A 17,032-nucleotide genomic window follows, 5' to 3' on the forward strand; every position below is an offset into this window, starting at 1 on the left:
CAGGAAAGGAACTAATAAGGGATGGCAGCGTGACTCAGTTGGTAGAGTGCCTTCCTAGTTTGTAGGAAGCCCTTGGTTCAATTCCCGCCACCACCTAAATCTGGTGTAGTGGTGCACACCTTATATATAAATCTATATTTATTTATATTATTTATTATATTATTATATAAATAATAAATATTATATATATATGTATTAAAGAGTCCCCTGGGGTTGGGGAGAGGGCTCAGTATGAAAAGCATTTGCTCTACACTCTTGAGGACAGGAGCCCAGCCAGCCGAAGGACAGGACTTTGTATCTCCAAACTTCATATAAAAGCTGGGCAGGTATGGAACCCACTCTAATCCCAGTGCTCTGGAGGCAGAGACAGGAGGTCGCGTGGGCAAAATGGTTCGCTGAACTAGCTGAATTTTTTTTTTTTTTTAAGACAGGGTTTTGCTGTCTAGCCCTGGCTGTTCTGGAACTCACTCTGTAGACCAGGCTGGCCTCAGACTCACTGCCTGGCACATAGAAACATTCTTAAAATAAATAAAATGAACCGGACGTGGTGGCGCAGGCCTTTAATCCCAGCACTCGGGAGGCAGAGGCAGGCAGATATCTGTGAGTTCGAGGTCAGCTTGGTCTACAGAGCAAGTTCCTGGACAGCCAGGGATACACAAAGAAACCCTGTCTCGAAAAACTAAAATAAATAAATAATATATTAATTAATTAATTAAAAAAAGAAATGAATAGCTGCCTGGATTGTTGGTGACATATTGCCTTATTTGAACAATACGCCCCCTACACGCCCCCTACACACACACACTTCTTTTGAATCAAGGTCTCACCCAGCTCCACCTGGCCTTGAATTCACTATGGAGTCAAGAATGACCTGGAATTCCCAGTCCTCCTGCCTCCACCTCCCAAGTACTGTGATTACAGGCAAGAGTCCCAGGCCACGTTTATGCTGCAGACAGAATCTGGAGGCCCTTCCATGCTAGGCAGCCACTCTACCAGCTGAGGAACACCCCCAGTCTCCTAACCCTAGCCCCTGAACAAGTTTTCTTTTACTTGGTATCCAACCGTGTAACAGTGATTTAGACTTTAATAAAAGAGAAATGAGTTTGGAAACAAAACCATACTTATCAAGAATATAAAATATTAATCTTTAATAAAATCTGTTTACTATAAAATTGTGATCCTTAAGGCGTAGATGGCTGGGCTTCTGTGTAGGAGGGCTGCAGTTCCGGGTCACGGCCCCATCTCTCACTTCTTCCTCTTTCCTTCACTGGGTGTCTTATTCTTCTTACCCAGAATCTTCAGAAGTGACTTGGGCATGTAGTAGGGCCGCTCCTGGGAACCATCATTTCTCTCCAGATCCTCCACTGAGTGGCAGAAAGGACCCATTAGAGGAGATCTGATAAACGGAACCCTATTGAACCCCAGGAATAATCCGGGCTGTGTAGATCAAACAGCCTGGTTTCCTGTCCAAGCAATGTAAGGCAGCTTATAGAACCTACCCAGAAAGCTGTATAACCTGCTTCCTCACATCAAGTGTGTAAATAATCGTATTATTTCATAGACTAACAACAGGATTAAGAAAAATGGCAGCCGGGCGGTGGTGGCGCACGCCTTTAATCCCAGCACTCGGGAGGCAGAGCCAGGCGGATCTCTGTGAGTTCGAGGCCAGCCTGGTCTCCAAAGCGAGTTCCAGGAAAGGCGCAAAGCTACAGAGAAACCCTGTCTCGAAAAACCAAAAAAAAAAAAAGAAAAATGGCATGTCGGTTCATCATGGTGGAGGTGGAGACCGCAGGACTTAGAATACAAGCCTAGCCTGAGCTACACAGCAAAACTCTGCCTTGGGAATGGTTGTGCATCTCCATGATTCTAGCGCTTGGGAGGCAGAGGCCGGAAGACTATTTGGAGTTGGCCCGGCCTGGTCTATATATCGAGTTGGAGCCAGCCAAGAAGACATGGAGAGACCCTATGTAAATAAATAAAATTTAACCAAGAAACAAAACCATAAAACAACAAAATATTCCTGTTAATTGCTTAGTGCATGGCTTCACACAGCTGTGGGGTGTTCCTGCCTTTGCAGACACAAGGTCCAGGGGGCATTGTCACTGGGACAAAAAAGTACCATGATTTCCCGCACTTGGTGGCTGAGGCAGGAGGATCATGAGTTTGAGCCAGCCTTAGCTATACAGTTATTTCCAGGTCAGCCTGTGCTATATAGTGTGATTCCCATCTCACCTCCCTGTATGTCCCTTCCCCCAAAAGCCTAAATAAAAGAAGGAAGAACAGCCCCCACACACACACTATGACTACCTCCTGGGAAGTGTTTCATGGTTAACATCTTCCTACATTTTCTAGCCAGGCCTCTGTCTGAGAAGGTCCCCCTCTCTGAGAATGTCCAGGGTTTATCCCTTCTTTCCTCCCCAAACTTCTAGGCTTAGAATGCCTGAAGATATTCTCACTGGCCCCTTTAGTTCAGAAAGCTACAGGCAACCAGTATCCAAGAAAAGCCAGAAGAATCAAGCGCTTGAGAGTGGGGGAGGCGGTTGGTTGGGGGACACTCACGGAAGCAGAGGAAGAGCGTGTCCACACACATGCCAAAAACGCTGAAGAAGCCACTGGCGATGACGTAGGCCCCCATGATGGAGGTCTGCAAGAAACAAATCTGATTGGCGGGCGGTGGTGGCACACTCCTTTAATCCCATCACTCAGGAGGCAGAGCCAGGTGGATCTCTGTGAGTTCGAGGCCAGCCTGGTCTACACAGTGAGATCCAGGACAGGCACCAAAGCTGCACAGAGAAACTCTGTCTCGAAAAACAAACAAACAAACAAACAAACAAAAGACCCCTGGGCTCTTCTGGAGACATGGGTGAAGCAGAGAGAGGTGTCACTCACCATGATGGGCAGCCAATAATAGTTGAGGTGGGGGTTCTCAAAGTCCTTCCCCAGCCCCTTGATACGACCGGAGAAAAAGAAGAAAGACAGAACGCCTGTGTGGACAAGAGTCCTGGGTCAGTGCTGCTCCTCCGCAGACACCCCTTTCTGCACCCCAGGGGGCGCCTGGCTCTGTAAACCCTGACGTGACCCTTACCGACACCTCCGACCACCAGCAGCTTCCCAAAGAAGAGGAGCAGATCTGTGACTTTATCCAGGACGACGACCCTGTAGTGGAAGTGAGGGGTGAGGGACCTCGCAGGACTGGGAACAGTGACATCTATTCCCATGTCAAGATGGTGACAACAGCGCACTGGACCAAACATGAGACCCTTCTGAGCAGGGTCTGCCCATGAGGCCAGCTTAAGGATGCGAGAGCTGGGTAGGGGACCCCATGGCAGCCTGACCTGACTACGTTCCTCATGAGCAGCATGAAGGCATTTTTGGCTGAGACACAGAAATTCTTCCCATAGATGGCGATCTGAGAGGAGCAGGAAAGGTCAGAGCCACACCCTTGGTGATCTTCCCCATACGATGGTGGAGCCTGGGCAGAGGGGCTCAGGGCAAGGGACTGCTCGAGGGTGTGCTCACCATGATGTAGGCATTGCGGTTGAGAAACTTAATAAACTTCTCCAGACACCAGAGGCAACACTTGAAGCAGCAGATGATGCATCGGGCCACAGGATTTTGGGATCCTGGGGACAAAGGAAGCCGACGCTTAGCCACTGGTTTCCGCCTGCCTGGCCCCCTTCAAGACTCCAGCAATTCCAGCAGCTCAGCCTGCCCGCCGCCGCCCACTCACCTCTTAGCTTGTGGTCAATGTATTCCAGGATGATCCGGGCTATCTGCACAAGGGTCAGGATGAGGGCTCCAAATGCCAGTGACCCAGTGTGGTAACTGCAGAGGGTGTTTAGGTAAGTTGAGGCACCCCAGCACTTCCTGGTATTCCTAGGGCTAACATTTCCCTAGGGGGCTGCCCCTGGCTTACCGGAGTGTGCGGATAAAGGCTGAGCTCAAGGGGAAGGTAGGGATGTCTCGAGGCTTACGAAAGGCCCAGTAGAAGGAGGCAAAGGCTCCAGCAAGGACGCACTGGCCCAGGGCCAGTACCCAGTTAACAGTCCAGAAGAGCCCCAGGACCCCATAGATTTGCAGGTTGAAGAGAGAACGTTGGGCTAGGCCTGTGGACGAGTAGCCCTGGAAGGCACACGTGAGCCCTGGGCACGAGGAGAAGTTCTTGGATTGGTCCTGGAAGTGACAGGGGGGACATGGCAGGTTCAGGCCCGGGACTTGCAGGCGGATCCTGGACCTTCCCTGTTCCTAGCAGCCTCCAGGCTCAGATCACCTCAGTCTTGCCGTAGTGTGACTAACCAGCTTCCTGGATTCCAGACTGGCACAAGAGCTGTCTAGAATGCCTCGGGCAAGACCAGTGTGTGGGTGGTTTTATGGTTTCAGCCTGCTCTCCATCTTACTTTTCCAGGAACCTGTTTTAGAGAAGACTCTGAGCTGCCGTCAGGGCACCCAGGGTATTTAATGACATTAAGTAATTTTGTTGGCTGTAATAACAAAACAGTGTCGGGGTGTGTGGCATGCACCAGTGTTCTGCCGGGATTGAGCACTGATCTTCACACATCCTACAAACCCCACACACAAAACTGAGCGTCATGGCCAGCTTCGTTAGACTTCGCCTTTCTTCTTTTTTCCCCTTTCCTCCTATTTTTAGTGTAGAAGCCGGAGCTTCAGGAACAAAAGACAACTTTTTATCACTGACCTAATCCTCAGGCTCTGCTTCTTAAGTCATCTGTCAAAGAGTTGGAGAAGTGTATCAGTTGGTAGAGTGCTGGCCTAGCACATAAAACCCTGCATGGTTGGGCACACCTGTAATCACAGCACGTGGGAGACAGGAGGATCACAGATTCAAGGTCTCCTCTGCCACATAGCAAGATCCAGGCTGGGCCTGGACTACAAGAAACCCTGTTTATAAATAGATAAATAAGCCGGGCAGTGGTGGTGCACGCCTTTAATCCCAGCACTCAGGAGGGAGAGCCAGGCGGATCTCTGTGAGCTCGAGGCCAGCCTGGGCTACAGAGTGAGATCCAGGACAGGCGCAAAGCTACACAGAGAAACCCTGTCTTGAAAAAATGAAACAACAACAACAACAAAAACCCAGATAAACAAACAAACAAATGCTCTTTGAGATCCACCTTAGAATACTTATGTGTGAAGTGGCATGATAGTCAGAGTTTGTATTCAAACTACCGGGGCTATGCAGTATTTTACCCCAGCAATCCCAACATTTGAGGAAGCTAGGGTAAAGGGGATCATTGTGAATTTGAGGTCAGCATGGGCTACAGAGCAAGTTTCAGGGCAGCCTAGAAAAAACAAGAGTGGGGGGAGGGAGAGAGAGAGAGAAATGCCTTTAACCCCAGAAGTTGGAAGGCAGAGGCAGGCAGATCTCTGGGTTCAAGGCCAGCCTGGTCTACAAAGTGAATTCCAGGACAGCCAGGGTTACATAGAGAAACCCTATCTCAAAAAAACAAAACAAAACAAACAAACAAAAAACAGAGTCGGGGGAGCGAGCTATGCCATGCCTCAGTGGTTGAGCACACTGGCTGCTCTGCAAGAGGACCAGGGTTCCATTCCCAGCACCCACACAGTGGCTCACGACTGTGTGTAACTCTAGCTCCAGATGATCCAAGGCCTCTTCTGGTCTCTTTGGACAGCAAGTACAATGTGGTGCATAAACATACATGAAGGCCAGACACTCATATGCACAAAATAATAGTAAACAGGAAAGAAATCATAGAGAAATAATAAAAGAGAGAAAGAAAGAGAGAAAACATTGTTTTAAACTTCCTAAAAGTTGAGGGTGGGGGCAGCTTAGGGATGTAGCTCATGCATGAGGCCCTGGGTTCAAACTGCAGCATTGGGAAAGGAGGAGGAGGAGGGGTTCTTACAGGAAGCTGCGGGCCACCGGATCTGGGCACAGGGACTCACCACCACTGTACGGTTGACTTCTGCATGTGTTTGGAAATGTCCACAATAACACATAAAAAATGAGTAATTAAGCCGGGCGGTGGTGGCGCACGCCTTTAATCCCAGCACTCGGGAGGCAGAGGCAGGCGGCTCTCTGTGAGTTCGAGGCCAGCCTGGGCTACCAAGTGAGTTCCAGGAAAAGGTGCAAAGCTACACAGAGAAACCCTGTCTCAAAAAACCAAAAAAAAAAAAGAGTAATTAAAACTAAACAAATCCAGAAAACATGACTTTAAAAGCTTCATGGTTCCTGAGTGCCTAAACCATGAATGTTTGAAATAAAACTGGGCATAGCGGTGCCCGACTTTAATCCTGGCACTTGGGAGGCAGAGACGGGTGGATCCACTTGAGTTTGAGGCCAGCCTGGGCTACCTATTGAGTTCCAGTCCAGCCAGGGCTATATATATAGTGAGACCCTGACTCAAAAAAAAAAAAAAAAAAAAGGTGGGTGGGGGCAGGAAAGCAAAAAGCCCCCTTCTCTCAACAGATCACCATGGGTTTGCGGCAGCCTTCACAGTTAGAGGGTGAGTGAGTTACAAAGGAAAGCCCGGTCCCCCTGGGCACAGAACACAGTGGGTCTTCTATAAATCTGAATGAGCCTTCTCTCTCTTTTGTGTGTAGGGGTTGTTTTTGAGGCAAGGTCTCCAGGATGACCTTGAAGTGGAAATCTCTACTCTTAACCTCCAGGATGCTGGAGTTAGAGGTGTGTTCCTGTGGGCATGGTGTGGCTTTTTGTTATGCTTATTTTTGTTTTTTAGGGACAGCCTCACAGCTCAGGCTGGCCTCAGACTAGTTGTGTAACGGAGACTGGTACAGATCCTCTCCTCAGCCTCCACCTCTCAAGTGCTGGGAAAGTACCCACAGGCCTCCCGAGTTCCTCCAGACATCGCTCCAGTGGACCTCTCAGTGCCGCTGCCTGGGGCTCTGTTCCCAGAACTTGACAAGGGAAATAAAACAGTCCATCCAGTGGGAGTCTCTGTCCTGGGCAGGCATGGTACACAGCACCAGATGTACCCAATGCCATTAATGCTCCTAAGCCACCCACAGAGACGGCGATTAGGATCAGCTCCAATTTATAGAACAATGGGTGGAGACCCAGGAGGAGGAAGTATTTAATGGCCTTGAGTGCAGAGAAAGGTCCTGCTTGCTATTCAGCCTCCCCACCTTCACTTCAGAGGTCCTGTGCCCACATCACTCCACAAAACGGGTACTCAACTGTAGAACTGAGGAGGTTCCATCCACGGGAGAATCCTTGCCCTCTCAGGTACTTCTGCATTAGGGGAGATCTGGGCTAACTGACCCCCAACACCCCCTCAGCACCCACCCTGCTCCCTCTCACCATGGGGTCACAGGACTTGTTCACAGGTGCACCCTCACAGCCGGGTGTGCTTGGGTCGGGCACCCGATAGATGTACTGGGGTTGCCCGGACGTGGCCAGGTACCCAGAAGTGAGTCAAGAAAAGCATGATGGCAGCTGTCAATCACAGGACACCCCTGGAACTGGTACAGGTTGTTCGCCACACACACAGGGCTGGCATTCAACCCCTGCTCACCCGGGCCACTCAGTCCCCTTACATCCCCACATGGGACCTGTCCTGCCCCCGGAGCGCCAGTGGGGGCTGTATAAAGGATACAGAGCAGTCATGGCCCAGTAACCGATGCAAATGACCAGAAGGACGAAGGTGACCAGAGGGTAGAACATAGTGGACATCATTTGGCCCACAGCCCTGCAGGGAGACAAGAGTAGTCCACTGGAGCCTCAGCCCTGGGCATCCTCTCCCAGGCCTGACCCTGGCTGGACTCCTCCTCTGGCCTGTTTGAATCTCCAGGCCAGAAATAGAACTACAGCTTTTGTCTTCCACATCCCCAGAACCTGGTTCCAGACAGGGTACACAGTAGACTTTCTGGGTGAACCCAGTAAGGCTCAGGGGACACTCAGAGGAGCCTGGAGTTGCAGGAGACACATGGGGGGCTCGGGGAGTGTAAGGGAAGAGAACCCCCAAAAGGTGGCCTGCCCCTCTGGTCCATTTGGCAGTGTCTGCTTCTCCCATCTCAACTCCCGCCACCGCAACTCCCGCCTGTGCCCACAGAGTGCTAAGCCGTTGTTCTACACATTTAGTCAGCAACAATGCGCTCAGTCTCCACAATGCACTCAGTCCCCACAGTGTACTCAGTCCCCACAGTGCCCTTGCAAAATTTAGACTGCTGTTACAACATCTTACGAACAGGGAGGCTGGGTGTGGTGGCACATACTTTCAATCCCAGCACTCAGGAGGCTGAGAAATAGCGGGGTTGCCATGGGTTTGAGGCCAGTCCGGGTTATATTGCAAGACACACCCTCAAAAGAGTGACTGGGGTAGGGAAATGATACAGGAGGACTGGGGATGTAGCCTTATTGGTAGAGTAACACACAGGAGGCCCTGAGTTAAACCCCCAGCACTGAATAAAGGAGGTCAGGTGGTACATGCCCAACCCTAGCATCTGGAGGTAGATGCAGGAGGATGCATTCAAGGTCATCCTCAACTATATAGTGAGTTGGAGGTCAGCCTGTGCTGCCCAAGAACCTGCGGGATCACCATCACCACCATATTGTGCAAGCAGGGAGATCAGGAGTTCAAGGACAGCCTCAGTTACATAGCTGCTCTGACATTAGCGGGGACTACATGAGCTCCTGTCTACAAACAAACAAACAAACAAACAAACAAACAAACAATAAACAAATTCTTGGGGCAGCAGAGATGGTTCTGCAGTTCAGAGCACTGGTTGCTCTCTAGAGCAGTCTTGGGCTCACAACTGTCTGTAACTCCAGCTCCAGAGGATCCAATGCCCTCTTTTGGCCTCCAGGGGCACCAAACATGCGTGGTGCACAGACGTGCACACTGGCAAAACACCCATACATAAAACAAAAATAAATCAGTCTTATCTCCTTCCATCCCCCCAGATAACAACAGAACAAACCAGACAGGGAAACCGAGGCCCTAAGAGGCTGAAACTCAGCGGTGTTACTCACTGAGCAATTCTGCCTTTCTCCTCAGGGTTCTTACTACCCCATCCAGGCCAGCACCCCTAACCAAGGACCCCTCTCCCTCACAGGCAGGCCCTGACCTGCTGGCTTCCTTCAGCAGAGCGATGGCAATTCGGATCCTCTGGCGCAGGAAGATGAGCATGAGCAGCAAGATGCCCTCAAGGACAGCCAGAACAATTACTGTGTGGGGGACAGCAGGTGGTGGTCCCCAGTCAGAGCTAGGGTCACCCAACCAACGCAACCCTTGGCAGCGAGTGGATGGAGGGGGGCAGCAGGGGACTCACCAGCAGCCAGCCAGGTCTCCTGCACGCTCTGGTAGGCACTGAGGTTGGTGGTGAAGCCCAGCTGGGCGATGGAGGCCCCCTTGTCCCGAAGCGTCCGGTACTGTTGCCAGCAGTGGTAGATGCCATAGGCCAGCACGGCCAGCACCCCCACAATCAGCAGCAGCACCAGGGGAGCTGCCACCAGGCGAAGGAGCAGGATGAAGAGCAGACTCAGTACCAGAGCCACACCCAGGGCCCTGCAGGTAGGGAATGTAAATGAGGGTGGTCTCCTAAGCCCTTCAGAGCCCCCCCAATTCCTTTCCTGTATCCTCCAGTATTCGTAGCTTCAATTCACTTTCTGATACAAGTCCTGCCTGGCTCAGGGTCCACTCTGAGCCAGCTCCCCTCTGATCACAGCCTTGGCTTCACACACAGACTTAGGGAAAGGGAGTCAGGGAAGGGCAGGGGGAGGAGGGAGGGGCTGGATCGATTGTGGGGAAGCTGTGGACTCACACGAGGATCCAATACCAGGACTGGGCAAAATCTTCAAAGATCTTCACAGAGACATCCCGGGCATTGATGCTGTCAAGGAGGCCACTGTTTGGAGAAGGATGGAGTCAGATGGGGCTGAGGGTACGAAGGGACATGGGGGTGATGGAGAGGACATTTACCTGATCCCCTTAGAGACAGTGGTGTTATCGATCCATTCGTACCCGGGTAAGGTGAAATTAATGTTGGGGGATGGAAAACAACGTCCCAGAGCTAGAAGAGAGAACAGGGGCTGCTGGGTGGGAGTCTGTCTGACCCTCCCACCCCAGAGCATGGTCAGGTCACGGGAGGGAGCAGGGATGGGTGGGCTCTGGTCTTTCAGGGTTGGGGGTACTGCAGCCTGTATTCCCTCCCTGCCATTGGGCAGATGTCCTTACACCCCGTTACCTGGATTCCTGCAATACCTCCAGCCCTGACCTTGCTTCCCTACTTAGGTCATGGTCTCTTCATTCCACATCATTGGTCCCTCAGCGGAATGGGTTATCTCAACAGGCTGTCATGGCCCTGGGCCAGGCCCTGGATCCTATGCACATTGCACACCTCTGCGCTCGCTTGCTCGCTCGTGGAGTCTCTAAGTAGTCTCCTCAGAATCTCTCCTCTCTCTCAGCTCAGCCCCTACCCCAGCTCTATCTCCAGATCTCTAGCTGGGCCTGTTACGTGACTGACTCTGGATCCGCAGGTAGCCGAGCAGGTTTGTTTTTATCACTTACATCCCAAAGTTGAGGAAACAAGGCACAGAAAGGTTGAGTAACTGGCCTGAGATCCTCCTGCTGGAAAGCGCTCAAGCGTAAATCCAGATCTGTCTGCTTCGGAGCGGCCCTGGGGCGCCCTTCCCTATGGCACTTGCCTTGAAATCTTGTCTTTTCTCATACTATAGTCAGAAAGTATTGGGGGGCACACATGGGCTGCAAAGAGGGTGCCTGAGAGAAAGACAAATAGAGCTTAAGCTTTAAGCTGTTTACGAAGAGAGCAGATGTAAGGATGGTGCTGAGAGGAAGTTAGCTTGGGTTGTTTACACTGAGAGCAGATACAAGGATGGTGCTGAGAGGAAGTTAGCTTGGGTTGTTTGTATGCAGATTAGACCCAATGGTGCCGAAGGGAAGGGAGCATTTTCTACTAAAACAAACAAACAAACAAACAAATAAATAAATAAAGGCAGCTAGACACGGTGGTGCCTTCCTGGTATCTCAGCAGAGGGACAGGCTGAGGCAGGAAGATCACACACCGGTGCCAGTTGGGCCACAACATAAGATTCTGTCTCTAAATAAACCAAACCAGTTCCGAGTGCTGCTGGGACGATGTGTGCACCAAAGAAAGGTCAACTGTGATCGGCCTACCCAGCCTTGTCCGTTTGTAACGATTGGATGGATGTCTCAGGTGGCTGTACTCCCTCAGATTCATTCATCCATTATATTTTATTTTAAAAAAAAATCACCTTTTTAAGATTTATCTATCTTGTTTTATTTTTGAGGCAGGGTTCACTATGTAGGCCTTTGCTGACCTGGGACTCACTGAATCCATGGAGATCCTCCTGCCTCTGCCTCCTGAGTGCTGAGGTTAAAGGCCTGCACCGCCACGCCCAGCATATTTTGTGTGTATGAATGCTTTGCCTGCATGTGTGATAAGCGCCAGCGTGACTGGTGCCTGTGAAGGCCAGAGGAGGGTATCAGGGCCCCTGGATGGTTATGGATAGTTTTGAGCTACCGTATGGGTGCTGGGAACCCATATATGAGCAGCACACACCTGCTGAGAGTCTCTCCAGCCCCACCATGATTGTTCTCAGGAGATTTGTTATTGTCACTCTGTTCTGTTTCTGCAGTGCTGAGGATGGAACCCAGGGCATTCCACAAGCCAGGAAACAGTGTTCTGCACACCACTCATCCACACGAAACACTATTACATCTGCTTATTGTGTGTGAATGTGTGTGGGTTGTGCAAGGCCTGTGGTGATTGGAGAGAGCTAGTTCAGGAGTCCACTCTCTCCTTCTACTGTGTGGGGCCTGGGGATCGAACTCAGGTCGGCAGACTTGGTGGCGAGCACCTTTGTGTGCCAAGCCATCTCATCAGCCCTGTTTTACTGTTGTTTTGAGAGAGGATATTGCTGTGTCCCAGGCTGGTCTTCAACCTCTCCTGCCTCTGCTTCCCTGTTAGCTGGGACCATAGGCTTGCGGCATCTAACTGGTCTGGTGCTCATCCAACCTCTTGTAAATAAATATCTCTGATCTCTCCACCCAGAATGTAGGGAAGGCATGCTGAGGGCCTCTCTTCTTCTGGGCCTGCGTCTTTCATTTGAGAAATGAAAATACTGGATGAGAGGATGCCTGAGAGAGTAACGTTCATGGTTCTCACCTGGAGTAGAAGGGAGGAGGAAACTGGGACAGAGTTCTTGCTCCAGGCTTTTCATCACATTCTGGGGGTGGAGAAGGAAGAACAGACATACACAGATATAAAAGTGTGGCTCCCACCACCACCACATCATCACCAACAACCATCACTACCACCATCACATCATCACCACCACTACCACCACCACATCATCACCACCATCACTACCACCATCACCACCAACAACTATCACTACCACCATCACAACCACCACCCACCACCATCACCATCACCACGACCATCACCATCACCTCTACCACAACTTCTACCACATTAAGGCTCAGATGGGCTCATCCCTCCTTAGAGTCCAAGTTCCCTACCACTCCTCCACTATGGGACGGGAACCAGCATTTACCATGTCTGGGGGCACCTCTGGTAGACAAAAGTTCTTGTTTTCTTTATAAACTTCACCCACTGTCTTTGAGAACTGGGAACTGTCCACAGCCCACGGGGATACTGGGCAGGAAGAGACACACACCTGTGGGTACAGAACATGCTAAGGGGCTGGTACCTAGGGCCTTGGGGACAGGCGGGGCTCGCACAGGCCCTGGCTTCTGACCTGGGGTGTGGGGCACTGTAGGCCATTCTGGGCGATGGAAATGATGTTGGTAGCCACGATACAGTTGAAGATGTTGAAGTATAGAACGTAGGGTTTATTCCTGCAGGAAGAGAGGGCGCACATGCCTAAGGGCCTGGACAGGTGCAGGGTGTCATTCTCTTAATACACAGATAGCCCTGTGGACCGAACTAGTTAGGTCCAGCTCCTGGCCCAGCTTCTCTGGGGAGATAAGGAGGCCCAGAAGACCACCTATGGTAATAAATTGCACCAGCCAATGTGTGGCTGAGAGTATTGATTCTGGAGCACAGCCCCTCGTAAGGTAGCTTTATGACCTTGAACAAGGCCTCAAGTCTGTCTTGTGTGAAGTGAAGTTATCAACCTCGGGAGGCTTAGCAGTTTAGGTGTGAAACACCCCACCTGCCTGGAGCATTGTAATGGTGACAGGAGTGTTAACAGCTTATTATTTACGGGCATTTCCTGCATACTTTCTGGAAGGGCGCTGTTGCTTCATTGGAGGAAGTTAAAGCCCAGAGAGGCTGCTCATACCACCCAAACTCATCCCAGCTGGGGACCCAGACAGCGATGTCTGAACTCTAAACGTAGACTCTTAAGCTGGCCCTGCACTATCCAGTCCCGGGGAGGCTGGGTGAGGAAGGGCTGGAGAACAGCAGATGCCGGGCTCTGGTGTCTACCTTGGGGTGTCTCCTGCCCCCCAAGCTGCTGTCTTCCCTCCTCATACTCACTGGTTCTCCCCCATGCCACAGTAGGCCCCCGTGGAGTTTCTGGGGTAGAGCACTTGCCGAGGGTCTCCATACACCCAGGCTGGAGAAGGGACACACAATAAGATCATAGGAAGGCAGACACTTGGGGGCAGGCAGCTATGTGGTAATCCCTCCCTAGGTCGCTGCCCCTCACCCTGGGTACCTGGAAACTTACCCACAAGCCCCACCACGATGTAACCCAAAATGAAGAGCAGGAAGAGGACACAGCAGATGATGTCTGTGCAGCCCCTGGGGAGAGATGGACGTCTGAGCCGGGATGTGTGTAGGGATGGGGTGGGGAGTTTGGGGTGCAGGTGTGGGGCATACTCTGGTTTTGACATGGGCTAGACGATTGGGGAGTGCTAGAGAGACTGGCATGCCTGTTTTTTTTTTTTTTTTTCATTTGTTTGTTTGTTTGTTTCTCTGTGTAGCCCTGCCTGTCCTAGAACTCTCTGGCAGACCAGGCTGGCCCTGCCTCCCCGAGTGCTGGGATTAAAGGTGTGTGCCACCACCACCCGGCAAGATTGGCATTCTTTATATCAAGAAAAATTTCCTTAGGATAGGGATTCTTCTGCTGGAATATAATCACACATGATAATCATAGAGAATTACACATGCGCGCGCACACACATACACACACACAGGCTTGCAAGCTCACAGGCATATGCACACAGAGAGAGACAGAGGCAGACAGAAAGAGAGTGAGCTCAGAAATGCTCGTCTGGGTGAGTTTTCCCCAAATGTATACCCACCTGAGTAACTGGCACCCAAGTCAAAAAATAGAATGACCCAGCACCCAGACCCTCAAATCCCCCAGACACACAGATGCCTCAGTGGACCAGGCTCCTGCGACAACCCAAATCCTCCCCACACCCCTGGAGATGGTGCCACAGCTCACCTGTTTTTGATGGGGCCTCGGAAGGAGGGGTCGTAGTTGACTGATTTCCCTGAGGGCGGGGGAGAGTAAGAATGAGGCAAGTGCTCTCTCCCCACATCCTGTCCCTTCCAGACATCCCTGGGTCCCAGGAGCCTGCTTGGTTGACTAGCAGGAAGAGGTCACTAGGGAGCTGGATCGGCAGTATCCTGGTCTGCAAGCTCTGTGAGCAGCATGGTGGCTGCCTGCCTTGGCTTCTCCCCTAGCAACAGGTGGGAAGTGGGGCCTTCGTTTTTTGTAGTACTGGATATTGAATCTATGGCTTTCTACACGAGGGGCAAACAGTCTGCCACTAAACTCACTAAACTATAACCACGGCCATTTGTGTGTTTTGTTTTTCTTTTTTTTTTTTTTTTTTTGGCTTTTTGAGACAGGGTTTCTCTGTGTAGCTTTGTGACTTTCCTGGAACTCACTTGGTAGCCCAGGCTGGTCTCGAACTCACAGAGATCCTCCTGGCTCTGCCTCCCGAGTGCTGGGATTAAAGGCGTGCGCCACCACCGCCCGGCTTACTTTGTATTTCAGACAGGGTCTTTCTGAGTTCCCCCAGCTGACCCTGAACTTGCTATCCTCCTGCTTCAGCCTTCTGAGCAGGTTTTTTTTTTATAGTGGGCTTCTGGAAATGTGTTTCTGACTCTCCCCCTCAAGGCCATCTGAGTAGAATGTGGCCCTGGTCCTCTGTCCCTTCCCTGGTCAGCTTCTGTGACACCTCTTAGTGGCTCTCAGGCCCCCATCCTATCTCTGCCCTCACCCCCTGCCTGGTCCTCTCTGCGGGGAGGTCCTCTCTGGACCAGCAGGTGGGGAGCCCCTCAGGGGACCCTGTCACTCTCACACTAGCTCAGCCCTCTGGCCCAAGGATATGACAAAGAAAGTATGATCACAGCTGTGAAGCCCTGCAGGGCACAGGGAGGAAGCAGGAACTCTGCGGACCCTCCACTGAGGCTACCGCACAGCTCTGGGTAGCCAGTCAGGTCGACATCTGAGCTGGCCGCTGGGGTTGTGGCCATGTCCTGTTCCTGGTCCTCCTTCAGTACACAGGGGAGGGGGTGGGGCCAGACTGCCAGGGTCCTGGTGGACACTGAAGGAGAGCTGAGGGCTGGGCTAGCCTGGGGTAGGGTGGAATCTGCTTTCTTGGGTATTCTGGACTCTGTCCCACCCGGACTTATGGACACAGGGTCAATGATTGACCCAAAACTGCTCCAGGAAGTTTTCTGTGGAGTGCTCTGGCCCTTACGCGGTCTCCTAGGGGACACCAGCCCCACCTAGAGGAGGCCCAACCCTCAGAATGAGCTCCCCTGTAGGCGCTGAAGGTCCTCAGGTAAGGAAATGCTCGCTCAGCCCTCGCCTCTCAGGACTTCAGGGAAAGACTTCCAGCCCTTTCATTTCACCAGTTCTGGAAACAGGCCCCTGCTTCCTCTCTCCTCTGGCCTCACCCTCTACAGAGCCCTGTCCCTATTTCTCAAAGTGCCCCCGACAGCTCCCCGCTTCTTTTTCTTCCCAACAAAGACCTTAAGGTAGGTATCAGCCCTTTCTCCACCACAGTCCTTAGACCCCACTTTTCACAGGGGTTGCAGCAGGCAGACCCCAGCAGCTCAGGGTACCGGCCCCTACTTCTCACAAGGATCCCCTTAGCCCAGGGTACCAGCCCCTATTCTTCAAAGAGACAACAGCAGGCAGACCCCAGCAGTTGAGGGTCCCAGTCTCCCACTTCACAGGAATCCTAGTAGGCTGTCTCCTGAAGTTTGGGGTCCCAGCCCCCTAATCCTCACAAGAACTTTATTAGTTCAGAAGCCCGGCTTCCTAGCTCTTCACATAGACCCTGGCATGTCAGAGTCTCCACAGGGTGTGGGTTGGCAGACCCGCAGCACCTTTGCGTCTCAGAGATCCAAAGTCTAAACTGGAGTCCCCCTGGTTTGCAGGAACCCAGCCTCCTCCTTGGTGGCTGCTGGACCCTGAGGTCTGTCCTGAGCAGAAGCTTCAGGACTCCAACCTGCCTCCTAACCATGAGGGCTTTGTTCGCCAGGTCCCTGCCCTCAGGGACTTAAGAGTCCAGGCCCGAATCCCTGTGCCCCCCACCAGCCCCCTGAGGCCAGGCCCAACACCTACACACTCAGATCCCACTTCAGTATGCAAGACCTGTGCTGTGGCCCAGCAGAGACCATTCTCCCAGGACAGGATTCTCTTTCCCTGTTTTCCCAGGGCCTCTCCTCAGAGACCTAGGATTCTAGTTCCTCTGCCTGGAACCAACCTCAGCCACCATGGCCTGTAGAGCCCCGCCGCCTCTCCAGAGCCCAGGCCTCTAACCCCAGCCTTACCGTAAGCCTCCTTCTCATGCTGCTTTCCCCCCATGGCTCAGTCTCCGGAGTGATTGGAGCCAGGGAGACCTGGCCGCTCACCTGCCGCCTGCCCCGCCCTCCCAGACGTCACAGCTCCACCCCCCGCCTGTGGTCCCCGACACACTCTAGTTCCTTCTTCTGATTTCAGCTCTGACCAGCAGTGGAGATACTGGGCCTCAGGAGCTGCTTGCCGTATGCCTCAGACCACAGGAGGAAGAACGTGGAGTACTTTGATAAAAAAACAACTGTGTAATTTTTCAAAGTG

The 17,032-nt window shown here is 51.9% G+C and overlaps 1 protein-coding gene across 1 annotated transcript; it reads right to left on the reverse strand.

The window, feature by feature from the left end:
• Positions 1-1,208: 1,208 nt before the first annotated feature.
• Positions 1,209-16,780, reverse strand: Slc44a4 (solute carrier family 44 member 4). Its single transcript, XM_052744035.1, has 21 exons — positions 16,747-16,780; positions 14,399-14,447; positions 13,676-13,749; positions 13,483-13,561; positions 12,740-12,839; positions 12,536-12,658; positions 12,145-12,205; positions 9,918-10,008; positions 9,760-9,843; positions 9,268-9,503; positions 9,064-9,163; positions 7,593-7,685; positions 7,298-7,400; positions 3,917-4,245; positions 3,731-3,825; positions 3,520-3,623; positions 3,336-3,409; positions 3,086-3,156; positions 2,890-2,984; positions 2,560-2,644; positions 1,209-1,364 (listed from the first exon to the last, which is right to left on the reverse strand). The coding sequence occupies exons 1-21, from the start codon at positions 16,778-16,780 to the stop codon at positions 1,246-1,248; spliced, it is 2,199 nt and encodes a 732-aa protein (XP_052599995.1). The 3' UTR covers positions 1,209-1,245.
• Positions 16,781-17,032: the final 252 nt, after the last annotated feature.

This window comes from Peromyscus californicus, unplaced genomic scaffold (assembly GCF_007827085.1).
Source record: "Peromyscus californicus insignis strain IS unplaced genomic scaffold, ASM782708v3 Scaffold_19__1_contigs__length_69161282, whole genome shotgun sequence".
Taxonomy (NCBI): Eukaryota; Metazoa; Chordata; class Mammalia; order Rodentia; family Cricetidae; genus Peromyscus; species Peromyscus californicus.